General features: G+C 44.7%; 4 protein-coding genes across 5 annotated transcripts in view; 2 read left to right on the forward strand and 2 right to left on the reverse strand.

Moving 5' to 3' along the window:
* The first annotated feature begins 205 nt into the window (after window positions 1-205).
* On the forward strand, window positions 206-5299 carry LOC306707463 (uncharacterized protein). Its single transcript, XM_079174941.1, has 6 exons — window positions 206-339; window positions 1018-1350; window positions 2588-2920; window positions 3505-3642; window positions 3727-4056; window positions 4568-5299. Exons 1-6 carry the CDS (start codon window positions 291-293, stop codon window positions 4588-4590), a joined length of 1206 nt encoding a protein of 401 aa, XP_079031067.1. The 5' UTR covers window positions 206-290; the 3' UTR covers window positions 4591-5299.
* Window positions 5300-7880: 2581 nt separating this feature from the next.
* LOC306707464 (dehydrogenase/reductase SDR family member 13-like) lies at window positions 7881-14312 on the reverse strand. Its single transcript, XM_079174942.1, has 6 exons — window positions 13998-14312; window positions 12702-12820; window positions 11581-11704; window positions 10018-10190; window positions 9164-9317; window positions 7881-8531 (listed from the first exon to the last, which is right to left on the reverse strand). Exons 1-6 carry the CDS (start codon window positions 14122-14124, stop codon window positions 8272-8274), a joined length of 957 nt encoding a protein of 318 aa, XP_079031068.1. The 5' UTR covers window positions 14125-14312; the 3' UTR covers window positions 7881-8271.
* Window positions 14313-17445: 3133 nt separating this feature from the next.
* hikeshi (heat shock protein nuclear import factor hikeshi) lies at window positions 17446-18390 on the reverse strand. Its single transcript, XM_079174944.1, has one exon. It carries the CDS (start codon window positions 18202-18204, stop codon window positions 17611-17613), a length of 594 nt encoding a protein of 197 aa, XP_079031070.1. The 5' UTR covers window positions 18205-18390; the 3' UTR covers window positions 17446-17610.
* Window positions 18391-19970: 1580 nt separating this feature from the next.
* The window catches only part of heatr5a (HEAT repeat containing 5a), a 22926-nt gene continuing 15051 nt past the window's right edge, over window positions 19971-27845 (forward strand). For both annotated transcript variants that reach the window (XM_079174938.1, XM_079174939.1), the window contains exons 1-16: window positions 19971-20106; window positions 21391-21595; window positions 21687-21898; window positions 21979-22087; window positions 22323-22472; window positions 22593-22764; window positions 23055-23218; window positions 23374-23623; window positions 23838-23993; window positions 24184-24434; window positions 24552-24663; window positions 24761-24913; window positions 25877-25976; window positions 26065-26174; window positions 26354-26523; window positions 26605-26768. In XM_079174938.1, coding sequence (XP_079031064.1) covers window positions 21470-21595; window positions 21687-21898; window positions 21979-22087; window positions 22323-22472; window positions 22593-22764; window positions 23055-23218; window positions 23374-23623; window positions 23838-23993; window positions 24184-24434; window positions 24552-24663; window positions 24761-24913; window positions 25877-25976; window positions 26065-26174; window positions 26354-26523; window positions 26605-26768 — 2399 coding nt within the window. In that variant the 5' untranslated portion in view covers window positions 19971-20106; window positions 21391-21469. The remainder of the gene's footprint in view (window positions 20107-21390; window positions 21596-21686; window positions 21899-21978; window positions 22088-22322; window positions 22473-22592; window positions 22765-23054; window positions 23219-23373; window positions 23624-23837; window positions 23994-24183; window positions 24435-24551; window positions 24664-24760; window positions 24914-25876; window positions 25977-26064; window positions 26175-26353; window positions 26524-26604; window positions 26769-27845) is intronic.

The following is a 27845-nucleotide window of genomic DNA, read 5'->3' on the forward strand; positions in this document are numbered from 1 at the left end:
TCTGACTCAACAGTTGAAGAGGAACGAGGTCCGACATTAAACAACGCTCCCCGGCTGGAATGTTGTTTTCAGCTCCCGTGGCACTCCTGTCTTTCATATCTTATGAAAAGGTATTGAAAATATGTCGTCATTGTCATGGTGTTGCCTAAAACTGGACGGGTCACATTCCTACAACAGTTTGCTTCGAGGCTCTTCACTTTAAAACGTTTACTCTGTGAATCGGTTCATTGGGAGCAGGAACGTGACAAACGTGTGCTTCTGAAGAAGAAGAGACTTTTCGTTCTTCTCTCATGAAGATGAAGATGAAGGTGTTTGTGGTGCTGGTGATCCTCGGACTCGGTGAGTAACCTCCTGACTCCAGATCAGCTTCATTTAGCCTCGTTCATCAGCAGCTCAATGCTTCTCTTTAACATGAAGACATTTCAAAACTGTTCAAATCTAAAGAAAGCCTTTTATTTCATACGAACAGTCGTTTGCATTCTGGTCAGTGTATTATTGTTTACATAGTAACATATTGGTAATAAGCAGTCGTGTTTCATATGACCTTTTATTGAATATGTTAAATATACTTTTGGTACTCTCAGTATATGTTGATGCTAATACTTTTACTTAAGTAGCTTTTTACTTAAGTAACATTCTGAATGCAGAGTATTTCTAAACTGTAGTTTTACGACTATTTCTGAAGTAAGAGACCAGAGTACTTCTTCCACCTCTGTACTGTGATATCGTCACATATTCAATCGCTTTGAGGAGAAGTGGGACTTTAAAGTATTGATGTATCATTTAGTCTCTGTATGTTAGTTATTGTTGAAGGTTTGTGTAAAAATGATGTTTAAAATTAAACTACATTAATTTAAGTTGTTTAGAGCATTTAAATATGTATTTACTTTAATTTCCTTCTATATCTAAATACATAAAGGTAAAAGTGTCTCTATATTTGTGTACATATTATATACTTATTAATATTTGTATTTTGTAAAGAAAATAGATGAGACATCCACATTGTGTTTCTCACAGTTTCCCAGCATGCTTCAGGTGTGGTGGTGTCTGAGGGGGCGGAGTCGGTCCTGCTGCCCTGCCAGAAGCTTTGGTCTGATGTCACTAAAGTAGTGTGGAGCCTCTCTGGTTCCAATCCCTCGACCGTCCACCAGCATCAGGATGAAGATGAGCCTTATCTTCAAAACCAGCATTACAGCAGACGGACTTCAATATCAGCCGACGCTCTGACAACCGGAGACTTGAGCCTCACTCTGAAGGAACCCAGCCTCTCTGACAGCGGCCTCTACACCTGCACTGTCTACAGAGATGAATTTAAAACAATAATCACTACTGTCCATCTACAGGTCACGGGTAAGGAACAATTTCCCTTTGTACATATACACATATACACCGGTGATTGTCATAAGTGAGGAACAAACCCTACCGCCCCCTTTCATGTCTGAAGGAAACTAAAGGTAGGTGCCCTCTTGGATGAGCCGATGTCAAATGTGATCAAATGCCCTCTAGCAGTACAGAAAACATGTCAACATCAAAATACCTTCTAGAGCGCCCTTAAATGGAGAAAACATGATACAATGATCTCCAGGGTGCCCTTCCACGAGACAACACATGATGATGATGCTCCCTAGGAGACCTAGAGTGCGCTGGTGCCCTTTTTAATTTCCCCTCAGACTGCCTGAGTCCGCCACTGAAGGCAGCCTCCAGTCTGCCACACCTGCTGCCCATGAGCCTGTTATTAGTTCAACTGAATCAGGATCAGGTTTACTGCTGTCAAGTTGGTTATCATACAATTCAGCGTTGGCGAGGCCAGCTGCAGATAGGAAGAAACGTTTTTTGTGGCGTGAGGTTTTGGTCCCAATGGACGCCAGCCTCCTGCCAGAGGGGAGTGGTTCAAACAGCTGTGTCCAGGGTGTAAGGGGTCTGCCGCAAGCTTTCCTGCCAGCCTCAGGATCCTGAAGGTGTACAGGTCCTGTAGGGTCCTCAGGGTCCTTGAGGCACAGCAGATTCCAGCCTTCTCTGCGGAGCGAATGATACTCTGCAGTCTGCACTTGTCCTTGGCAGTGGCAGCAGTGTACCAGATAGTGATGGAGGAGGTGAGGAAGGACTCAAAGATGAAGGTGTAGGACAATAATTTTGATCATGATATCCAGTTCTCCTAATAAATCTGTTGAAAATGTGTCATGAATCTTTAAAAAGATTATTTTAGGGTCTTTTGAAGCTCATGTTGTTGATTATGTGAGCCTTTGTCCACATATTGGGTCTTTTTGGGAGAAAGGGCGACATTTAGTAATGATTTGTCATTTTGTCTCTCTGCACCTTGAAATTATTCCCGTGGTATTTAAAACTAAACAACTTCAAATGGATTTTAGTCGGGTTACAGCATATAAATATGTATCTATTCATCTAGTATTTGTTTACTTTACTTTTATGTATGGCAGAATATGTGTCAATAAAAGTGTCTCTGTATATATGTGAATGTCTTTTTGTACATATATACTTTATAAAAGTTGTATTTTTTGATGTGTAAAAAATAAGTATAGATAACATAAATAACTGAGGCAACCTCATTGTTTGTGTGTCCTCACAGTTTCCCAGCAGGCTTCAGTCGTGGTGGTGTCTGAGGGGGAGGAGTCTGCCCTGCTGCCCTGCCAGCTACCTTGGTCTGATGTCACTAAAGTGGTGTGGAGCCGCTTCGGTTTCAATCCCTCGACCGTCCACCAGTATAAGGACTACGATGAGCCTCGTTTTCAAAACCAGCATTACAGCAGACGAACATTAATGTCAGATCACGCTATGAAAACTGGAGACTTCAGCCTCACTCTGAAGGAACCCCGCCTCTCGGACAGCGGCCTCTACACCTGCACCGCCTACAGAAATGAATTAGAAATAAGACGGATAACTGTCCGTCTGCAGATCACGGGTAAGGAACAATTCTCCAAGGCCAGAGGTCAGAGGTCACTGCTGGAGATGACATGGATGTATTATCAGAACTGGATACTGTGTGTAGGAGCCCAAAAAGACCAGTTATATTTCTTATTATGAGAAAGTAAACTGGGGCATAAATTGGCACCTGTTGATGGCTCATTGTCTTGTTAGTACCAGCTGTTCATAGGGCATGCAGCTGCGTACAGGTCCTGTAGTGTCCACAGGGTCCTGGAGGTATACAGGTCCTGAACAATGCACAGGGTCCTGGGAGCGTACAGATCCTGTAGGGTCCACAGGGTCCTGGAGACATACAGGTCCTTAAGTGTCCACAGGGTCCTAGAGGCGTACAAGTCCTGGAGGGTCCACAGGGTTCTGGGAGCGTACAGGTTTCAGTCTGCCCATGTCTTTGGCAGTGGCAGCAGCATACAAGATGATGAGGACACAATGACGGCAGTGTAGGACAACATGTTTGATCATGATATCCAGTTCTCTTCATACGTCTGTTAAAAACGTGTAATGAATATTTAAAAAGATTATTTCAGGATCATGTGAAGTTCATGTTGTTTATGTCGCCCACAGAACCGCCTATTTTGACTCCTCTGGCTGATCTACTGGCTGATCTACTGGTTGTTCTACGAGTTTTTCTACAGGGTTTTTCACTGGTTCTTCTACTGGCTATGGGCATATACGTATATATTCTGCACTACACCATCACAGGTATGTTGTATGTCATCAGGACCTGTGAGGGCCTCTAGTACAGTTTGTTTGTGCAGCTGATGTTGTGGTTTGTTCTCCTCTCAGTCTCCAGGGTGGAGGTGAAAGAGGGGGTGGGGTTTGTCAAGCTTCCTTTCAAAATCCAAGGCCTGCTGCCTGAGGACGTCACAGTGGAGTGGAGCCGCTGTGCCCCCGAGCCCATGAAGGTCCACGAGTATCGGTACACCAGCAATCATCTTGTCAGACAGGATGAGTTTTACTGTGGCCGCACAAAGATGGAAAAGGACCCACTATTTACTAAAGATCTCAGTCTGACCCTGAGGAACCCCTGCCTCAGAGACAGTGGCTCCTACATCTGCACCGTCTACAAGAACAGACAAGTCATAACCCAGAAAGCAGTCCGGCTCCAAGTCAAAGGTCAGTGTTGTAGTTACCAGTCAAAGGTTGCGTAGGCCACTGGTCCTGCTACCATCGGTATCACTGCTGCAGTAGTGCTGTACAGCTGATGTTGTGGTCTGCTGTCTTGTCCAGCATTCGTAGCTATACCTACAAAAGAAAATGTCATTCGTTGATATATCGCGGAAGTATTTTGGTATGTTATCCACATAAGCACAAAGAATAAAGACAAAGATGGAGGTGGACGGGTCAAACAAGCAGTGATCTTTCCTCCAAGAGACCGTTGTTTGTTCCTGAGAATATGAAACGAGAAGTCAATGTTGCGTAACTTGTGTACTTCAGTAACAACACTTCTGTAGTTATTCTTCTAAAGGACGTACAGGTCCTTAAGGGTCCACAGGGTCTTGGAGACAAAGTGCTAAATATCAGCGAAGCACTGAGCCCGTTTCTCCGTCCGTCACTTTAACAGATACATGAAGCCGGTAATGTCAGAGTGAATGCGTTGTGACTACCTGTTGTCTCCTCTTCACAGAGAGAGGATGGTTCGGGTTTTAAAGAACAATGGAGCTTGAACCAGACGCCACCCCTGAACACTGAACCAGCGTCTTCTGTTGAACTCCTTCCTCTCACTGTCCATCTCTGTCACATCTTCTGTGAAAGAGACATGATGGTTTGGATGTTTAATGACCGGGGGTCACGTGACTTTGACCTCTTTGCCCATGAGAGGATCTCACTCTTTGTTGAACCTGGGCTTTTGCTTTCTGTCAGCTTATTTCAATTCTTTCTCCAAGTCTTGCAGCTCTGAATGTCTCCGGGTATTTCTGGGCCTTTGCTCTGTTCCTGTGGATTGTAGTCCAGTTCTTTCCTGGCTGTGGTAGGCTTTAGGCTTTAGGATGCAGCACCTGTATCCTGCTTGTTGGGGAGCTTTTTTGTGGTTTTCTCCGTCTTCACTTATGAAGATCAGTAGCTTGGTGTGGTGGTCTTCGTGGTGACGTGGTCCTCACACATCTACATCCTGGTCTTGTTAACTTTCAGAGGGGTGAGACTCTTAAATTCATCCTCCACATATTGTTTTGTTTTTCTTTAGAAGCAAAATTGGACCACAAAAATAAATAAGTAAATGAACCTTGTGAGTCCTGAATGCTTAGCGGTGGCTAACATTAGCATGCCAGCTACACTGAAGACTCCCCTCTGAGTTTTACATTATGTTTCTTCATCGTTGTGTTTGTTTATCTTTGGAAATAAAACAATATAGGAATCTGTCTATGTAGAGTGACTACTTTAACATTTCTATAGAAAAGCAGAATATTTAGCATTCTGCACACAAACATCATGTTTTACTGATGAAGTCGTTGCTGCTTGAAGGTTTTTGTCTTTAGAGTGAAACCTGAAAGTTATCACGTTCGGCTCATCGGTAATAAAATAGAACAGTTTGATTTGAAACAGGTCAAGAGAATCCTGTGATCCATCCCATAATCTGTAGTCCCATGAGACAGACGATACAACGATCCTTTGTGTCTGTTATTGGGATTTATATTTGTAGTACCTGGACTATTGTTCTGTCCTTGTTTGCTGGCGTGTTGACGAGTCATACTGGGAACAATAAGCATTGATCTACCAATGACATCAGTGTATTAGAGCAACATTCTGGGATGTTTCAGCCCGGTTTGCATCTTTAAAGCTCTAGTACCGAACGGGACCCAATTTGGTCCCAGAGGGGGGGGCGACAGAGTGTACACATGTAGTACAAAGTACTTCTGAGAACGCATAAAAGTGTTTTTTATGACACATCATATACCCACGTAACGAAGAAATTCTGATAAAATGGACCATGTTACCTATTTTAATCACTCAAAAACATATATATACACAAAGTACTACAAGTACTACCACAATTTCACCTATTTTTCACCAGGAGACGGCGAGCTATGTTCTCCGTTACCGATACCAACCACGACCTACGGCACTCTCACAGACAAACCGCATATCAGAGAGCACGAGGACTCCACACTGAATCCAACCATATCTTCCAAATTCTTCTCCTTCAAACCATGAAAAAGTTACAATTCATCCGCCACAGATCAACACAGAGCCAAACAGCATAAAAACTGAAACACTTCGCACCTTGAGTTGGTTTTCTGGATGAAAATCGCCAAAATAATTATCCTTTCAGCCATGTGCTCCCGGTCTGTCTCCTCCGTTCTGTGAAAAAACTGAGTCTCTAGAGCGTCTATGAAGGAGGAGTCATCTTTTCAGTTTTGGCCAACGGGTTTGACCCTTGGGGGCGAGCCTCATAGTTTTGTATTTTTATAGGCTTAAAATTCTGTCAATCAACTCAAAGAACGTATCATTACACGTCTTAGACTCTTCCGGATTCAAATCTGTGTCGTATGCGCAAATCGGCCAATCACAGGCTGTGTGAGGTTCAATTGCATTCTGTAAAACTGAAATTCAGACGAGGATGAGTCATATTTTACAGGTTTATATAGAGCCCAGGCTCTCAAAATGATGCCAAACTGCTGTATTAGATAGATTGAACACTATTAGTGATAAAAGAATTGAAATATATAGTTATATAGTATATAAAATTACAATAAAACGGCTGAAATTGCTGCTTCCAAAATCAGAATTGACGTTGGCTGACCTGTAGAAAAACATCAATATCTCTGGCCTGCTTCACTTTATCAAAGCCAATTTTTCTTTAAAAGGACTGCTGACATGTTGTGATATGATTTGGGAGAGTTTAGGCAGCTTCTGTATAATTTCAAATCAATAAAAATGCTTTTTTTTTCAGGCGAACCTGAACATTTTCAATTTGAGCTGTGTGTTATATTCATTCATTACATTACAGTCATTTAGCAGACTTACAATCAGTGTATTCAACATCGTATTCAAGAGAACTACTAGTCACCAGAAGTCATGAGTGTATCTCCTTTAGGGCTGCAACTAACGATTATTTTAATAATCGATTAATCTGTCGATTATTTGTTCGATTAATCGATGAATCGTATAAAAAAAACAAAAAACAAAAAAGCATTCATTTCCAGCCCTTTAATCAGAAACAGAGCCTCAGTGCACATTCACAGAGCAACACATCTTCACAAAGTGCACAAACAGGTTGAACATCCCTGAGCTGTTAAAGTCATTATTAAAACAATAAATGGACTAATATCAGGAGTGGGGTTCAGCGGGTTTACCCACGCCTCTCAGTGAAGGGCAGACACGCGCTGATCCATCAGTGTGGCGCTGCAGCCCCGGACATCTCAGGGCATCACAGACCTGTTGTTGCTGATCTCGTGAGGCTGAACGCCACTCGTCCCTCTAAAGGTGTGTTCACACCAAACGCCATGAACGCGATTCGCGCCACATTCATCGTGTCATTCGCGCCACCGGTATCGCCGGACTATTTGTGTTCATCCGCGTTCATCGCGTTTAATGTGAACACACCTAATGAGTGGTGAATCGCCGGGGACTATTTGTGTTCATCCGCGTGCATCGCGCTGGACGCGCCGGAGAGGGGGCGTGGCTTATCGGCCTGAAAGCCGTTCATGGGCAGCGACTCTGCTGTCCTGACGTCAGTGGGGAGTTCATTCCACCATCGTGGGGCCAGGACAGCTGGCCCTAACCCATTCAGCATTAATCAGGAACATATACACTGATATGAACAAATCTCACAAGTGTTTGTGTTATTATTCTATTGAAATTATTCAAATAGACCTTGTAGTTAGAGAGATAAGCCACTTTAAGTATGGGTATGACATTTTCGAGCAGAGGCCTCAAAATAGGCTTAGAGGTTAGGTGTGTTTCATTTAAGATCAAGAAAACACTTTTAAATGAAACAGATCAACGATGAAAAGTTTTTTTATTTAAGCACTGAGTCGAGTTTTTTTAACAGCTTTAATAACAAAAAGAAAATAAATGTTTGATGAATAAATCTGTGTCTGATTCACTTTGTGACTCAGAAGCTGCTCTGGAGGCTCAAACACTCTGCTGGACTTCCTGCAGGTGCACAGATCAGCCACCAGGTGGCAGCAGCACACTACACTTCTTCTTCTTCTCTGCCATTAAAAGAAGCTACACAGTGAAGCTTTGCACCAGTTTATATAGAATGACGTTGTTACAGACATGACATCACACTTTAACACCAGCTGTTCTTTTTTTAAACATGGCTCCTGGACTCAAAGATCCATTTAAGGTGGAGGAGTAAAAAAAAAGTCCTTTTGTGGTCATTCCGCCTTAAGAGAGTCCGCAGAGACGCTCGCTGACGTCCCACAGTTTCCGGGCCATGACGTCGTCTCGGCCCCGGGGGGTCACGTCCTCCACGGCGCAGCAGGAGAAGTAGCGTCCGCTCAGGGGTTCGATGCCCTCCTGCAGGCAGCAGTGCAGCGTGGTCTGAGCTCCGGCCTCCGGGTCCAGGAACAGCAGCCGGGCGATGGGCTCGATGAAGACCTTCTGCCACAGGCTGACGTTACGGGACAGCCCGGTCCGGACCACACCTGGAGGCAAGGTACGTCGGTTTAAAGGTCACCTGACGTCACAGACTCGGACCATCAGGTCTCGTGTCTGTGACCTCGCGGCTTTTCAAAATAAACTTCACAGGAAACTACTCAGGTTTAAAAAACGATCCTCTTTGGGTCAAAATAACTCAAAACAGACTTCACGTCTTTAAACATCTCTCAGTGTTCACGTCACACAGGAGTGATTGTAAACACCAGCTTCAGACTTCCATCAACATGTTTCACTGCATTTCTCTGACCGTTGTTTTCACTCTGTGTTTGCTTCTTCTTCGTGTAGTTTAAAGTTTAAATTCATCTGTTTTAGAAATGAACATTTTCAGTTTGAGGGGAAACGTAGAAATCAGTCCAAACGCAACAACAGTTCCATGAGGACGTAAACCTGGTGGACTTTTCTTTAAAACTACTTCCTGTTGGTGCAGCGACACGTTAGGAGGGAATAAGGTTTCCTGTCAGTGTGGAGAACGTTAGAGGCAAAGATCAAGAACAAGGACAGGTTCTCTCAGAAAGGGTCCTGGAGGAGTTACCTGAGTGGACACTGATGGTTTGTGGTTACCTGAGTGGACACTGATGGTTTGTGGTTACCTGGGTGGACACTGATGGTTTGTGGTTACCTGGGTGGACGCTGTAACAGGTGACGTTGGAGCCTTTCAGCCTCTTGGCGAGCTCGTGGGTGAAGAGCATGTTGCACAGTTTGCTGTTGCAGTACGCGTGGAAGAACTGCCAGCTGTAGCGGCCGGTGCCCAGGTGTCTGTTCACCACCAGAGCCTGAACACAAGAAGAAGAAGTTCAGTTAACACGGGATCACCTGAGTGAAGCCTGGAGCTGCAGAGGAGGAATGTCTTCATGGAGGAACAACAAAGAACCCCGAAGCTCAGAGAAACCGGCTCGACGCCGAGTCACATGCCGGTCCTAAGATCTGTTCAGCTAACGAGGTCGCGTGACATCAGAGCAGCGGAGACACAAAGAAGCTCCAAACAGAGACATCACCACCAACCCTCTGATCCTCCTGCTGGGTCCTGGTTCCTCCTCTGCTGGGTCCTGGTTCCTCAGAACCCTCAGAAGGGAAATGTTAGAGCAGAACTCTGCTGTTTAAAAAGCTCTTCATGCGTCACAGAATCACACATTATGCCTTTAATGTGTTCAGCTTCTTATTCATCTGTTCATTCTTCATTATTTCTTTCTCACACTTATTTATTTTATTTGTAAATGTTTTTCTGTTTTATTTTAAATGTGCAGCACAACTGTTCCCAAAAGGTTTACTTTGTATTTGCTTAGTTTTGGTACGTTGGCGTTGGTGTGTTTTGGCGTTGGTGTGTTTTGGCGTTGGTGTGTTTTGGCGTTGGTGTGTTTTGGCGTTGGTGTGTTGTGGCGTTGGTGTGTTTTGGCGTTGGTGTGTTGATCAAACATTGTTTTGATTGTGAAAGCAGCTGAAGTGTTAAAACGTCGTCGTGTCTCGTGGACTTGCCTCCGGGTCGATGCGTCCCCAGCGATACGCCATGGAGGACACGGTGACCACGCGTCCCCCTCCCGCCTCCGTCAGACGCTCCATCAGCAGGTACGTCAACAGGAAGTGACCCAGGTGGTTCACCCCGAACTCGATGCCGAAACCGTCCTCTGTCCGCCCGTCGGCCACCAGACCTGCAGGACAGACGGAGTTCACACGTCAGTGTGTCTCCCTTTAAGATTAAGTCTCCGACCAATCAGACGTCTCCGTCGCTGAAACAAGCAAACGTGAACCATAACTAATGCTATTTCATGAGGGAACATGTAGTTACATGTAAAAGAAAATTATAAAAATAATAATACAAATAATAACTAGCTTAAACTGTTTAAAGTGAAAGTGTTAAAAAAAAGTGTTAAAAATAAATACTTTTAGTAAATGTGGTAAATAAAAAGTCACTTAATTCACATCAATCAGTGTGAAATGTGAACTCTTTGAACTGCTGTGGCTCCGCCCCCTAAACCCTCAGCAGACAACAGATCTTTGTTCCAGTGAACTCGGTGTTTTGTTAAACTGGAGTGAAACCAGTGATGATTGATGAAGCTGCATTCCTCATCAGGTGTGCCGCCTCGCTGCTAACTGTCACACGGTACAAATATCTGCTGTCAACACGTGTCGCCGCGCCGTCGTTTCTCCTGGAACATCGAGATCTACGGCTTCTGTTGTTTCAGCAACGAGTTCACAAAATAACATAAAGAGAGTTTACACTGCGTTTGGTTTTGTTCTACGGAAGCCCAGAACGGACAAACCGAGCAGTGACTCTAGAGAGAAACTTTCACGGCGTTGCGTTACCTGAACGCACCGTAGTTCTCTACACGCTGGTGAAGCTACAAAAACGTACGACGCGGCGAGTTGACTGACCATTCAACGTATCTAAATTAGCATATTCATGTTCCAACCTCCACTTTATGCAAATTAAGTCTGGCATTCCGTTGCAATCTGCAACATCACCGCTAGATGGCACCACATTCTGCACACTGTCCCTTTAAGTGAACGTAGCGTGAAGCAGAAGTCCTGCAGTAAAAACATTACTCATCAACAAAATGTACTGAAAGTATCTAAAGTAAAAGTACTCATAATGTTGAAAAAAATGACCCTCTGCATGTGTTTTACTATTTTATATTGTGTTACGATTACTGACGTAAACTCTGAAAAGTAACCGTCAGTTAAATCTAGAGCAGTAAAAAGTACAACAGGTACCTCTGAAATGTCGTGGCTTGAATCTGGAAATACTAATATTAGTACTGAAGTACAGTACTTGAGTACATGTAAATGTACACAGCTACAGTCCCGTCACTGGTTATATCTTTTGTTCATGCGTTCACTTTATTTGGAGCCACCAGATGTTTTATTTTTGTCTCACTTTTAAATATGAGAAATCGTTTGTCTTTCTGTTACAGTGTGTGTGTGTGTGTGTTTGTTTGTTTGTTTGTTTGTTTGTTTGTTTGTTTGTTTGTTTGTGTGTGTGTTTGTTTGTGTGTGTGTGCGTGTGTGTGTGTGTGTGTGTGTTTGTGTGTGTTTGTTTACCAGCGTTGTTGATGAGCAGATCCAACCTGGACTCAGTTTTCAGGAACTTTTCAGTGAAGCAGCGGACCGACTTCAGACTGGCGAGGTCCAACTGGATGAAGAGGACGTCAGTACTTCCTGTTTCCTGGAACGAGATCATCATCATCATCATCATCATCATCATCATCATCATGTGATGATGTCGGGTATTTACTATCATAAGACCACAGACTGTTAAGAAAAGAGTCAGATATTCATAATGTTACATACACATTAAAATGACAGAATTCTAAAACAGATTGTCCTCCAACTAACGCTTCAACTCCTTTCAGTTTAGACTTATACCTCGACTGCTCGTAGTGAACTCCAGCTTGTTGCTTTTAGCTGAACTTTGTTCTTTATGTAACACTTCAGCTGCTTTCACACATTTCAGCTGAGTCGACTCGTTCACCTCGACTCCTTTCATCGCTCACATGTCGACTGAAAGTTCCTCTCTCGTCAGTACACTCGGGTTCATTTCCTTGTTAACACCAGCGAGCTTGTATTTTACTTTCACGAGCGCTTTTACGTCACTCTGCGAGCAAAATTCACTCTCGCGCGAGCAAAAGCTTAACGCTGCTCGCTCGCGAGTCTTTTTCCTGCTCGCTCTCGAGTAGTTTTTATATTTGACAGTAAGTGGGCGGACCCCATTGTATCTCTACATCTGATTGGTTACAATCCTCGTCTTTGGATATCCGCGCGGCTGTTTGATTTTCGCGTGCGCATGGATCTCATTTGCGCTCTGGGGTTTTGACAGTGATTTGCCTTCATGCTAATAGTTGAAATGACTGTGATTACTGAAAGGCTCACTAAGCTTCACTCTTAACTTCTTTGAGTTTTTACATTTGAAATGGAAGTTCCCTTCCTGCCAGTAAACTTGAGCTCAAGCTTAAATTGAAATAAATGACATTGCATACGTAGCACTTCAGCTGCTTTCGCTGCCGTCGGCTTCTTTCAAAGATTAAGCTTTAACTTGCACTTCAACTCTCTGAAACCCTGAGTGATCCGTCACCGCTCCTCAACAAGTAACCACATGTTGCAGGACAGGCAGAGTGATTTATTGAAGGCAGAGTGGAGCGGCTTCTTCTTCTTCTGTTTCCTACCTGTTGTATATCTGCGATGGCGAGCTCGGCCTTGTCCCGGTTTCGGCAGGCCAGGATCACTCTGGCTCCCTTCCTGGCGAGGTGCAGAGCCGTGGCTTTACCGATGCCGGTGTTCCCTCCTGCAGCAGGAAAAAACACAAACTCATTCATGTTCCCCAGAGGATAAGCCCTGCTGATTTGAGTGATTTCCTCACAGCGTCGTTAAAGCGTGGGGATTAAGAGCAGCCAACCAACCAGCCAGACCTGCCGGAGCAAAACACCACCAATCTGCCCCAGGGAGGCGAGGGAGGACAGCCAAGATGAATGCTAAGCTAACCCAGCTAGCACCTGAGGCTACTCCACTACCCAGCATGCATCCTGGCTGTCTGATGTCTCAGAAACATGAATGTACTACTGTTTTTGTTTTATTTCTCATGTGTTTGTTGTGTTGAATAACGACAATAAATTATCCTTAAATCCTTGAAATATCTCAACTTCTACCTGATGGATCGTCAACAAATTTGGTACAACCAATCATGTTCCCCAGAGGATGAATCCTACTGACTTTCATTGCGCCAATCATTAGTTCAACATGTTAATATGTACCAAAACCTGCAGAACTATAACACATTCAATCAGCCTCAGCTGGACTCTGTGTTTACTGCTAACAGCTAATGTTAGCATGCTAACATGCTAAGCTAAGCTGGTGAACGTGAAACCTCAGAGCACAAAGTAAACCCTCGTGGAGCTGCTGGAGCATTTTTTAATACTGCATCAGTAATAAAACAGGAAAAGTAAATGTGGATTTGTTTCTTTAAAAAAGTTACCAGAAAATAGTCAAATATGTTAAAAATAAATTTACAACTTTATTATTCTTGTTGGAAATCGCTCTGCAGCGGCTGCAATATAAAGAGCGGAGAGTGCAAACATGAAATGTCCAACAGAACAACAATAAGGTGCAAATACTATTTCAAAAGCATCATTTTCAAAGGTTTATCATTTATTTCTTTATTATTTTGAATGTGTAATGTTTGGAGTAAACGTATAAACATCATAATGAATTAATACAGTTCAGAGGTCTTTAAATGTCTCGTTTTGTAGTATATATATAAGATACACATACAGTATATATAATATCTATCTAGTTTACTTTATTTATTATATTACATAATAATTTAAATGTAACAATTAATAACTCAGTTTCTTGAACACATCCCGAACATGTAAAGCTTTCTTTGTAGTTCCATCAGAAACTTCATTTCAGACTAACTCTGCTCACCTGGCCTGCAGCAGTATTAGCCCCGCCCCCTGACTCACCTGTGATGACGACGGTCTTGCCGACCATGGCCGCGTTCCCTTTACATTTGGAACTTTTGAAGAGGGTCCTCGTGAGGAACACGTAACCTCCCAGCACCACGGCGGCCAGCAGCAGCAGGTGGAACATGGTGGAGAGCAGCGGCGGTCTGAAACCCACCTGAGAACCGCAGACTGCCTTTTATACGCATGGTGGGGACTCACCTGTCGGACCGGCTCTACCTGCCGGAGGCAGGACCGGGAGAGGCTCGGCTCGGTCCGGTTCGACCGGTTCTGCTCTCGGTTCTCATCGTCGTTCGACTGAAACTGCCGCTGCAGTTTGATCTTTCACCCACTGAACAGGCAGGTAAAGGACTTCCTGTTGGAACCTTCAAAATAAAACCCTGCTGACAAAATCATCTTTATAATTGAAGGAAAAGGAGAAAAAATATTGTGGACAAAATAATCAATAAAAGCAAATTCTATTTTAATTTTAATAACAATATTTAATAACGTTTTTTGTTCAGCACTTATAAAACCAATGTTATGATGTGCTTTATTTAAATAATAATAACGAAGATACAGCAATAAATCACCGAAACAGACGCACGTTTTATTTTAAGTTTTATTTAAATCGTATTTCGTTTTTTTCCATAAATGTAATTCTACTTCCTGTTGTGTCAAAAGAGATTAATTTCTCTTTTATTAGAAGTTTCATTACTTCTCTGCAGCGGAAACAATACAAATCAAACTGAAAGGTGACGTCATGCCTCGTTAATCCTGTCGGCTAAATGATGTCATGAATAGAGACAAAACAAATAAACATATTAAAATCACGTCTCAAACGTGTATTTTACTGTTTAATATCTGGACATATTTATAATAAAAACTGAATATAAATATATAAAAATGATTCTCTTGTTATTTAATACATTAAAATATTAATAGAAAATAATATGTTGGATTTTTCACCTTAAAGAGACTTTACTGTGATAATAATTATCATGTGTATTTATTGCTGGTGATGCGTTCAAGTGCAGTCAGACTTTTTTTATTTCTTGGTTAAAGGGCCACACACGGGTAAGGAAGCATTTCTCGTCATTACGACTTAATTATTTATAATATTTGTAAAAGATTTCCGGTTTTTGGTTTGAGGACGAGCCGCAGAGACTCGCTGAGCTCCGCAGCGTGGTGGCGGCGACGTCTCTCGCTTCGCTTCGATGTTGGTCTCCTCGCGCAGGGGGAGAAGTCGTGGCCGCTGAGGTGTTCGATGCCCGGATCCAGGGACAGCGGAGCGGGTCTGAGCGCCGGACTCTGCGTTCAAGGCGAAGAGGAAGAGGAGCCTCCACCAGAACCAGAACCCCGCGTAGCGACAGATCTCCGTCTTTATGAATCCTGATCAGAAGAAGAAATAAATGAACTGTTCATCGATTCATTTAAGATAATTTCTGCCAGAAAAATAATAAACTAAAATACTCATCTCGAGTCAAAAAGAAGAGAAACTCAGTAAAACGTTAAAGTCAGTCAACATGATGAATAGTTTACATGTTGACATCTAACATCTACAGATGTGGAAGTCTGAGTTAAATCTAAAGACATGACGTCAACGTTTTCTCTGTTTTCACACATTTAAGCAGAATTATGAGAAACTAAACTCAACATCTTACATAGTAACTAACAATACATTTAGATTTATGGATAAAGCAATAATGACAGAAATAAGGCCTTTAGTTAAGAGTAGTTCAAAGCTTTTATTTTAAATCGTACGTAAATTCACTAGCTTAGCCTAGCTTAGCACATCATGTCTTTGAGTCTCTGATTAGAATGAACATGAACTCGTGAGGACACGGTGACCGCTGACCGGCGCTGAGGAGCAGATCCAGTCTGGACTCGGACCTCAGACTGGACAAGCTGAAGACCACGTGACGGGTTCAGAGCCGTTATACTTTATATGTGTTTCTACTGCGCAGCTTCAGATAGAACACATAAACAGATGTTCACGTTTTACTGCTAAAGGTTTTAAATATGTTAATATTAGTCATATTAGTCATCTTATATCGACAACAATCAGACTTTTACTGAGTCATACGTGAACAGGTGTTCTGTCTTCACCTGGAGGATTTGCTGGACGGCGTCCTCGCCGTCTGTCCCTGCAGGCCAGGGTCCCCCTGCCCCCCCTCCCAGCCAGGTCCCCAGCGGTGGTCTTCCCGGTGCCGGTGTTCGCTCCTGAACACAGACGATGAACCTGAAATCTAATTCATATAAAACTGTTTCCTGAGTTTCTGTTTGTTTAGAAATAGCTTCTTAGTCATAATTATACAAATATTGACATATACAATAATACAGACATTTATCCCTACAGGTGTGTGTATTTATACACGAATATATATATACATAATTAATATACATATTGAAGAGTGTTTTAAATGTATTAACAGAAACATGTAAGAAAAACAACTGAACGAAACTACAACCTGTTCATTATGGAACATATTATGAATGATTGTGTTTTGATTCTAAATAAGTGATTCATTATAAAAACATTAATAACAAAAACTGTCCAGTAAGATTTCTTCTGTTTCATTTTCTGACTGAATAAAAAGTCAGAAAAACTAGTGCTGGGCAACGATTACGATGTTTAATCACGATTAATCTCATTGTTGAACTAAAGGTCAACAACATTTGGTTTAAACACGTTAAACTCATCAGGTTCTTGTTAACAGCAGGATTCTCTTCACACAGCAGCAGTTATAACACAGTTATAATGATTCTGATCATAGATATTCAGCCGCTGTTCACAACTTTATCTTCATGTGTGTCAGAGATGAATTTAAATATACATCTTGAAACCTGAAACCTATCTACGTCATGTTTTAATGTTTGTTAAACTCTCAGTAGTGATAACTGAATGATATGATTATTATACATATTACAAACTAAACACTTTAAAAACTCTAAACAATAATTTAAATGAATCATTTATTTGTTGGTATGTTGGTCAGACGCTATGCTACGCTGATTAGCGTAACATGTGTGGTGTTTGTTATAAATGTACGTTGGTACATAGAGGGTGATGAGAAGCTGTACGTGGAGGGACTTAGGACCCAGGGGAATGTAGGGGAAGGAAACAGGAAGAGACGCCACACAAACAGCTGTTCACCGCTCGCTGCCTCTTGTGTTAACAATGTCACTTAATAATTACAAAAAAACTGCGTTTACGTGCGATAAAATAATTGTCTGCGTTAATGAATGAATGCGTTAACGTGTTAACTTGCCCAGCGCTAGCATATACATATATTACATCTTTATTTATTTTAAGAACTGTAACGTCTCGTCACTTTATTCAAAGTCCACAAAGTGTTGGTGGTTCACAGAACTTTGATCCCGTTCAAGGTTCTAGAAGGTTCTAGAAGGTTCTGTAGATTAATCAGATTAAAGAATCATTTATGGAGAGAACAGCATCAGAGTTTATAAAATGTTTATTTTCCTTCATAATACTTTAAATTAATGTCACATTCAGCTCGTCATGATGTTAAAGGTAAATGAAGTGGAATCATTGTCTTTATTATGAATGTGTGGCGCTTTGAATAACCTTTATTGTAATAACAGGAGGCACAGTGGACACTAGTCTCGAGCTTCAGGTCTTCCAGAAGTTCGGGTTCTGGCTCAGCCTCCTCCGGAAGTTCTCGTACCACTTGAGGACGCAGCTGGACGGGACGAAGGTCTCCGACGGGTTCGGCGTCATCTGCGCCTGCGTCACGGCGAACGACGAGGCGAAGTTGTACAAACTGTCGAGCGTCTTCTGGGCGAACTGCAGGAAGGAGTCCGCGGTGATGGAGACGGAGGAGGAGGAGACCGGGACCTGCTGGGCCAGCTGGTCCAGAGGCTCCACCGAGACCCCCACCTGGGCCACGGAGGAGGAGGAGGACGAGCCGAACAAGTTCGCCCCGCCCTCCCCGGCCTTCAGCCCGGAGATCCGGAAGATGGCGCTCGGCTTGTCGTTAGTGATGAAGCCGAGCAGCTGCCACACGGAGCCGGTTCCGCTCACCGGGTCCGGGAACGAGAAGTAAACGGCTCCGCCCGTACCGGCGGGAAATGGCACCGTGCCCAGCATGAAGACCACCACGTGGTTCACGTTCTCGTAGTCCGGCAGGTTGAACACGAACTTGTCCGCGGCGACCTGCGTCGCGTCCGTCTGCACTAACCTCCCGGCGACTAGACAGCCGAACATCGCGGGACTGCTAGCCGTTAGCTTCGGTGTTAGCCTTTAGATTTTAGCTTAGCTTAGAATGACCGAAGAACTCAGCGGGACTTTGTTTATCCGGTGAAACGCGGCGGTAACGGACCGGTAGAAACTTCTAGTCCGTTATGGTGCTGCTTTAGATCCGCTGCTCAACTATCGACCGGACGTCCTGGACTCATCAGGGCGGTTGGAGCCCTTTATGCGGACTGACAGGCACATCTCAATATCTGTTGCGGACGTTATTGATATTTTATGACTAAGCTCGACCGACTCAGAACCACAACATCGCCCAGATAAAGCCTCCAGTCAGTGGCAAATATTACTAGAGAAGTACTACTACAAATATCAATGTAGGCTATACCACTGTGAGATATAATCATTACTTCATGTTTCTTACTTCATATAGTCAATGATGTGAACCCAACCAGTCAGTCCCATTATATCCTCTTTAAGTGTTTTTCTTTTTATCTATTAAACCTTAACTGCTTTATAACTTATGTGTAAGAGCCATTTTGTTGTTTTTGTTTTCGTACAACCTCCCACCACATGGGGGCGTAGTGCCGGGGTGAACGGGGCCACAGGTATATAATCAGTGGGGTAGAAAATAAAAATAGCTTATATTGGAACTGGAATTCGTTCTTGGGCACGCGTCTAAACAAACATTTTCAGCAACCGTGGTGACGTTTTATTAGCAACGCGGTCACTACATGAAGTATTACACTGGTTTTGATGACTGATGTCTCTTCTTGTTGCACTTTGCTGGAATGTGGTCAATTTCTACGGACTAATAAAAGAGAATCTTATTTGATCTTATATAAATATATATCTTTATATATAATATAATATACACGTGGCTGTGTTTGTCAGCAGTATAAGCACTTCCAGAGTTGCTGTGGTGAATATTTGGGTTTATTCCGGTTTATCCGTCCCTCACACAATCAAACACCTGATATTATTATTATTGTTATTATTATTATTGTTATGAAACAAAACAAGCTGGTGGAAGTTCGCGACCCAGAACTCTGTTGGTCTCTCTAGTGAAGGAGGTCTTGCCTGGGAGACCTCTTTCAGGGTAAGAGTAGCACAATGCGTTTGTTGTTGGCGTGCCCGTGCTCGATGATTCGTGACTTGACCTGAAAGCACAAGCGGGACCGTTAAAGCAGCGTCAATAAGCACGACCGGAAGTGTCAATCCTAAAGGATTAAAGCAAACGTTTTGTGAAACAACCTCAAAGTCGCAACAAAATCATGTTAAACTAAATCAAAACTAGGAAATCATAATAGAGATTGTTGTTTGGCACCATTTTAATGTTGTATTTGAAATTAAAACAGTAAATAAATTCCAGTTGAAGATTTTGCGCAACTTTAATAAAATGAATAATTAATATTAATAATTAAAATGAACAATAAGAATATACATATTGAACAGTCAGATATGCTTTCAAGGTATAACAAACTAAATGTATCCCAAAGGGAAATAGTTGTACAGCAGTTGAAGTACAAAGTATGAAAACAGTGTAGATAGACAGTTACTTTATTAAATAAGTATCTATTTAAACATTTATATTTATAAATGTATTAAATTAATAAGTAAATAAAACTGAATGTAAACGAGGGGATATTTTGGGGGCAGTAGCTCAGTCCGAGTGGACTTTTCTTCTTCTTTATGATTAAAATATAGATTTTTTTCAAACATGTTGTGTTTTATGCTGAAAAACAATAACCGGATGTGTTCTTTGTGTATTTCCGCTGACTTGTCGGTGAGTCTCCGCTGCTCGGTTCTGACGGTGACGTTAAGAGCATCAAAATAAACAGAAATAAACTTTCTGCTCGGTTCTTTTCTAACCAACGGGTTTCCGTTCGCGTTACCGGATTTAACGGAAACCAGCAGGTAAAAAAAGTCCCGTTTTTATCTCGTTATTTGTCTGTAAACAAACTCTAAACGTGAGCTAACCCGGTTAGCCACCGATGCTAACAGGCTGGTTTAAAACATAAATTATGTTTTATGTCTCGAGACTAACACTCACACTGCAGGTTTTAATAAACCAGCTCACGAGCTAATAGAAGTATAAGTGACGTAAAATACATTTTAATGTGTTTCTGTTGTTCTGTCATGTTAGTCCTCAGAGAACCAAGTTACTACAAAATACAGTAAAAACATCAGAAAATACAGACTTCAACATGTAATATATAAAATACTGTTAACTGTTAAATATAATATAATATCTATATATATCTATATATATATATAGATATATATAGATATTATACAATCTAACAGAATCATCTGTAGTACAGACATAATGTGTAATGTAACAGTATAAAGAAGTGATCTGATATTTATTTAATACAGATGAAGTGTTGAATATCTCTTTAACTTTATATTTAATGACTTCTGTTTGGACTCTTTGTAAACTTTAATGAGTCGTTATTTATTTATTTACTGTTCTTTATTTCATAAACATCTTTAACAACAACAATAGATGTTTGTTTGATGTTCAAAGAGTCACTTTGATCTTTTATGTTTCATTTAGAGCAGATTCATGTTGAATATGAAAAACTGAACAGTTATTAATACACACACACACACACACACCACACACACACACACACACACACACACACACACCACACACACACACACACACGTTGTCTGTGGACAGATGTTATTTTTAGAGGTTTTCAGAGGAAACAGAGATGAGCTGTTGAATAATTAATGAGCAGCTTCTCTCCTCCTCCTCCTCCTCCTCCTCCTCCTCCTCCTCCTCCTCCTCCTCCTCCTCCTCCTCCTCCTGTCAGCTCAACGGGACACGAAGACAGTTCTGTTTCCTTTAAACACGTCTTGTTGTTGCCAGGTTGGTTTTTCTCCTTCAGGGCGACACTTGAACGCAGCATGAAGGAGGCTGAAGGGTTAACTGAGGGAGTCAAACACTAACCCGGAGTCGTTACATTCACACAGTCTGACATTTACAACCGGCGCTTTGAGGGCGACCGTGATGCTGATGTGGCCCAGAGTGAAGAGGAGTTTGACCTCCTGCTTTAAAGGGACAAACCGACCAATCACCTGTCAGCTCACGAGTCACATGTCTGTGAAATAATACAAGAGAGCAAAGCTCTGAGTGATGAATGTAGTTTCCTGTTTCCAGTTTTGATTCCTCCTCTCTGTGTCTGACAGGATTCAGAAGAATGACAGAGCAGGACAGGAGATCTCTCCCTCACTGAGAGGAGAGGAGGAGAACCAGAGGAGGTCAACGATGGAGCGAGCCCACAGCCTCCTGCTGAACGAGGAGGCGTGCAGTCAGCTGGGTGACCACCAGAGGGCGGCGTTCGTCTTTGAGTGGCTGAACCACCTGAAGAAGCTGCTTCCTGCTGCTGAGCGGGTGAGAGCTGCAGGTTATTAAAGAGGTCACGTGACTCGTGACATCACCATCACATGACTCGTGACATCACAATGTGTGTCGTCCCCTCCAGGCCGACGTCAGGCACAACCAGCGGCGTCTGACCGAGCAGCTTTCGGGCGTTCTGATTGGCTCCCCCGGCCCGCCGACCCGCTGGCTGCTGGCCCACTGCCTGGCCCTGCTGTACCGCCTGGGAGACCCCGTTACCGCCAGCCTATTGGTGGACAGGTGCAATGACATCATCCGCGGCAGAGACGACTCTCCGTCGGGACTCCCCACCCGACTGTGAGTCTGGACGTGTTGAGGAACAGCTGAGGCTCCAGGCCGCGGTCACGGCGTTGACGAGTTGTGTTGATGCGTTGCAGGGCGGCCATCACTGTTCTGGGGTCCGTGTTCGAGCAGCTCGGTCGGCTGCTGCTCGGCTCCTTCAAAGAGACTCTGATGAACCTGCTGAAGGCCATGAAGAGCGCTGAGGTCTGTTCAGTGCTGAGTCTGAGGCTCCTGTCTGGTTCAGGACCAGCAGGAGCTCCAGGAGCAGTGTCTCCTCCTCTTCTTCCTCTTTCTCCTCTTTCTCTTCCTCCTCTTCCTCCTCCTCCTCCTCCTCTTCTTTATTCTAGTGATAGTAAGTAGTTCAGGCCTTTTATTTGAGGTGTGAATGTGGTGGACTTCTTGTGGATGTAACCGGTGACTCCTCCTCTTCCTCCCTCAGTCTCAGGGTCGCTATGAGACCATGAAGAGTCTGGAGAAGATCCTGAGAGGTCTGGGCGTCAGCGCCGCGCCGTGTCACCGTGACGTCTACAAGGCGGCGAGGACCTGTCTGACGGACCGATCCATGGCCGTACGCCGAGCAGCCGCCGAGGTAACGACCAGCGGCCACCAGGGGGCGACTCTGCTCCTCTACTCCTCCTCAGTCCAGATGTGGTCACTTCCTGTTCACCGGATGCAGATGTGATCCAGAGTCTCTTTGGTTCCTCCTCAGTGTCTCCTGGAGCTCCAGAGGGAGGCGGTGTTCCTGTGGACCAGTGAGCTGGAGAACGTGTCCACGCTGTGCTTCAGAGCTTTGGACGGATCCAACTACAGCGTCAGAGTGTCCGTCTCCAGACTGCTGGGGACGCTGCTGGCTGCTGCTGTGGAGCCACGACAGCCCACCGGTAAGACCGGGACCAGGACCACAACCAGAACCACAACCAGGACCACAACCACAAACTGAACCACGACCAAAACCAGAACCACGACCAGAAACACGACCACGACCACAAACTGAACCACAACCTGGGTTTAGGAAACCTTTTAAAGGAGCTGTGTTTTAGCCTAGCTTAGCACAAAGAGGCTCACCTGTGATGCGTTCTCCGTGGTTCTGTAGTAGAACGTAAACACCTCGTAGATGCTCCACATGTGAGGCGGTGACAACAAATCTTTCTTCTTCTTGTTTTTTTCCCAGCAGCCCTCAGGCAGAGTGGGCGGGGCCGGAGCTCCCTGGAGGAGGCGATGGATTTGTTGTCGGGGGGGTTCCTGAGGGGGGGGGCGGGGTTCCTCAGAGCCAGAGGAGACATGCTGAAGGGGACGAGCTCCGTCAGCAAGGAGGTCCGCATAGGAGTCACTCAGGTAAGGAGGCGAGAAGGAGACGAGTTATTATTCTATATTTATGAGGAGCGATGACGGTTAGAGCTCCTCTAACCGTCATCGCTCCTCATTCCTTGTATGGTTCTGATTCTCCTCTCTTGTCCTTCCTCCTCTCCTCCTCCTCCGCTCCTCCTCAGTCCTGCGTGTTCTTCGTCTCCCTCCTGGGCTCCTCCTGGTTGGAGGTGAACTTCCCCGTCCTCCTGTCCCTCCTGATGGAGTTGGCGTCTCACCTCAGAGCCACTCAGACGGCGGGTGACGCCGCGGTGACTCGTCGCTGCGTCTCCTTCATCCTGAGGAGCACCGTGAGCTCCCTGCTGGGGGAGAAGGCCCAGAGCAACGCAGCCAAACACATCTGCACCGCCGTGGCAACGCAGCAACGAGCCGTCGGTGAGCAGAGAGAAGAAGAAGAGTTGATACGTCACATGACATGTAGACTCACCTGCCTGTCTCTCTCTCTCTCTCTCTCTCTCTCTCTCTCTCTCTCTCTCTCTCTCTCTCTCTGTCTCTCTCTCTCTCTCTCTCTCTGTCTCTCTGTCTCTCTGTCTCTCTCTCTCTCTCTCTGTCTCTCTGTCTCTCTCTCTCTCTCTCTCTCTCTCTCTAGACTGCGCTCTGACTGAAGGGAACGTAGAGACCAGGGTTTCGTCTGCAGACGTCTCTTCCAGTCAACACGTGCTGGTCTGCTGTCTGCTGGAACTGGGAGGACTCATTCAGGGTCTGGGATCCACCGCCGCCCCCCTCCTCTCCGACAGCAGCACAGGTCTGACACACACACACACACACACACACACACACACACACATCAGTACCAATGATTCAGGAGGAGGTTTGGGATCAGAGGAGGTGAACTTTAACTGAAACTACACCGTTGATCGTGTTGAACACATCATGTGTGACGAACACTGTGAGTAACTGCAGTCAGTTTATTTACTATTAAAGGTTTATTACAGCCCTGGTGGACACGGTGATCTCCGTCCTCCTCCACCCGTCCTCCTCCTCCTCTCTGGCCGCTGCCTGGTGTCTCCGCTGCGTCGCCGTCGCGGTGCCGTCTCAGTGTTGCTCTCTGCTGGACCGCTGCACCGAGCGTCTGGTGGCGCTGAAGTCCTCCCCCGAGGCCGTGGTCGGGTACGGGGCCGCCGTCGCCGCCCTGGTGGCCGCGGTGCAGCACTGCCCCCTGGGAATACCACACTCCAGAGGCACGGTGGGTAAAACCTACGCCGTGTGCATCTGTGTAAATGTGTATTATGTGTGTGTATATATATATATATATATGTGTGTGTGTGTGTGTGTGTGTATATGTGTGTATATGTGTGTACAGGTGGTTCTGTCTCTGGCTGAAGACCTCCTGCGTTCAGCCTCTCAGAACAGTCGTATCTCTCTACAGAGGACTCGGGCCGGCTGGCTGCTCATTTCCTCTCTCATCACTTTAGGTAAAACTTTATTGACAACAGCTTGTAGACACACTAGCACTACAGCTGATGTCTTTAATCTGTGAGTGTGTGTGTGTGTGTGTGTGTGTGTGTCCAGGCCCAGCTGTCGTGGAGCACCACCTCCCCCGTCTCCTCCTCCTGTGCCGTTGTGTGTTTCCTGCCTCTCTGAGGGAGCAGGAGATGGAGCTGCGACGAGGGGACTACTTCACGTGGCAGGTTACGCTGGAGGGACGTGCTGGGGCGCTCAGTGGTCAGTGTGCCCAACACCTGTCAGTCTGTGAAGAATTACTCATAATATACCAGAAGACAACCTCCGCTTCTTTAAAGTTCTCCAAAGCTTCATGTGTTAAAGCTGCATTCTCTCTAGTGTCCACCAGGGGGCGACTCCTCTGGTCTATAGAAGTCTATGAGAAAATGACTCTACTTCTCTCTTGATTTATTACCTCAGTAAACATTGTAAACATGAGTTTATGGTCTCAATCTCTAGTTTCAAGTCTTCTTCAATACAGCATGATGTTCATTTAGTAAATGATGGTCCATTTAGAGTCACACAGACCATAAAGCAGGGGATGCTTTAGGGGCGGGGCTACACAGTGATTGACAGGTCTCTACGTCACTCCTCAGTCCAGATATGCTCACTTCCTGTTCACTGGTTGTTAAAAACAACACTCTGGGCCTCATCAGCATCACGTCCTCAGAGGTTGTAAATGTCAGACTGTGTGAATGTAACTCCTCCTCACATGTCGCTAAATAACTGTCTCTGCATTTCATTATTGTTTATTCAAGTGTAAAAATATATTGAATCACATTTCTGTTATTATAACTTAAATCCTTTTAATGTAGGGTTCAGAAACACACATGACTCTATCAAAGATCAAACTATTAAAATAATAAATATCACATATTACAAATATCATCAAACAAGTTATTACAATAACTTTGTTCAAAGCTTAAAATCCTTTCGAGGGTGTGTTTGCACATGTGAAGTATTTCATGTGTTGTAGATTGTTAGATTCTCAACTTTTTGTATGTAACTCTTTATTTATTGTGTTGCTGGTGGATTCGTGGGCCACATAGAATGAGGCGGCGGGTCGGATTCGGCCCGCGGGCCTTGAGTTTGAGTCCCTGCTTTGAAGTATTGATTGAGGACATTAAATCACCTGTAAACCAACAAATCACTCAAACATCGTGTCGTGTTGTCGTGTCTGAGCAGCCATGAAGAACCTGCTGCTGCACTGCAGGGAGCTGGTCACCGATGACATCATCAACCGTCTGCTCACCCCATTGGTCTGTGCTGTGGCTCTGCTCACCAGGTGAGTCCCACCAGAGAACACACTCAGAACCAGAACCTGTTCTATACCTGAGGCCTTCATCTGTGTGTGTGTGTGTGTGTGTCCCCAGACTGCCGTCTCTCCTCAGGTCTTATGGAGGTTCAGTTCTCAGCTGGTCTCTGGTCTACAGACTGAGGGTCTACGAGCTGCTCGCTCTGCTGCCTCCTCACACCTACCAAGGTAACGACACGCCTCCTTCTCTCGCTCTTCTTCTTCTTTCTTTCTTTCCTTCCTTGTTCTTTCTTTCCTTCAGATCTTTCATGTTTTATTTTCTTGTCTAATAAAACACAGCACTATAATGTTTCCCGTGTCTTTCTTGAGTTCCTGTGTGTTCAGTTGTTCCTCTCCTCCTCCTGCAGAGAGTTTTGGTTTGGTGATGAACCAGCTGGTCTCAGATCTGTCCGGTCAGGACAACCTGAACCAGCCCTGTTCAGAGCTCACCCTGCTGCCCCCCCTCTGTCACCAGGACGACCTGCAGCTAGTCGGCCCCGCGCTCCACGCCACCGACCACCGATACATCGAGGAGCAGGTGACGGGATGCTAACGGGATGCTAACTGTGTATGGCACAGAACTCTGTGGTGACGTGTGTGTGTGTGTGTGTGTGTGTAGCTCCACGGCAGCAGTGTGGGAGGAGCCTCGCTGGACAACGACGTCTTCAGTCTGTGTGAGACAAGCGATGAAGCTCCTGCTCCTCTTCCTCCTCCCGTCGCTCTCACCGCCTCCGCCGTCCGACTCTTCGGAACGCTTTACCCCCACGTCATCTCTGCTCAGAGGTAACTAAGATAACTAGTACAGGTCAACCAGTGCAGGTCAACCAGTGCAGGTCAACCAGTACAGGTCAACCAGTGCAGGTCAACCAGTGCAGGTCAGCTAGTACAGGTCAACTAGTGCAGGTCAGCTAGTAGAGGTCAACTAGTGCAGGTCAGCTAGTACAGGTCAACTAGTACAGGTCAACCAGTGCAGGTCAACTAGTGCAGGTCAACCAGTACAGGTCAACTAGTACAGGTCAACCAGTGCAGGTCAACCAGTGCAGGTCAACTAGTGCAGGTCAGCTAGTACAGGTCAACCAGTACAGGTCAACCAGTACAGGTCAACTAGTACAGGTCAACTAGTGCAGGTCAACTAGTGCAGGTCAGCTAGTACAGGTCAACCAGTACAGGTCAACTAGTACAGGTCAACCAGTGCAGGTCAACCAGTGCAGGTCAACTAGTACAGGTCAACTAGTACAGGTCAACCAGTACAGGTCAACCAGTACATGTCAACTAGTACAGGTCAACCAGTACAGGTCAACCAGTACAGGTCAACTAGTGCAGGTCAGCTAGTACAGGTCAACCAGTACAGGTCAACCAGTACAGGTCAACTAGTACAGGTCAACTAGTGCAGGTCAACTAGTGCAGGTCAGCTAGTACAGGTCAACCAGTACAGGTCAACCAGTGCAGGTCAACCAGTGCAGGTCAACTAGTACAGGTCAACTAGTACAGGTCAACCAGTACAGGTCAACCAGTACAGGTCAACTAGTACAGGTCAACTAGTACAGGTCAACCAGTACAGGTCAACCAGTGCAGGTCAACTAGTGCAGGTCAACTAGTACAGGTCAACTAGTACAGGTCAACTAGTACAGGTCAGCTAGTACAGGTCAACTAGTACAGGTCAGCTAGTACAGGTCAACTAGTACAGGTCAACTAGTACAGGTCAACCAGTACAGGTCAACTAGTACAGGTCAACTAGTACAGGTCAACCAGTACAGGTCAACCAGTGCAGGTCAACTAGTGCAGGTCAACTAGTACAGGTCAACTAGTACAGGTCAACTAGTACAGGTCAACTAGTACAGGTCAGCTAGCACAGGTCAA

The sequence above is a fragment of the Pholis gunnellus genome, assembly GCF_910591455.1.
Source record: "Pholis gunnellus genome assembly, chromosome: 15".
NCBI lineage: Eukaryota > Metazoa > Chordata > Actinopteri > Perciformes > Pholidae > Pholis > Pholis gunnellus.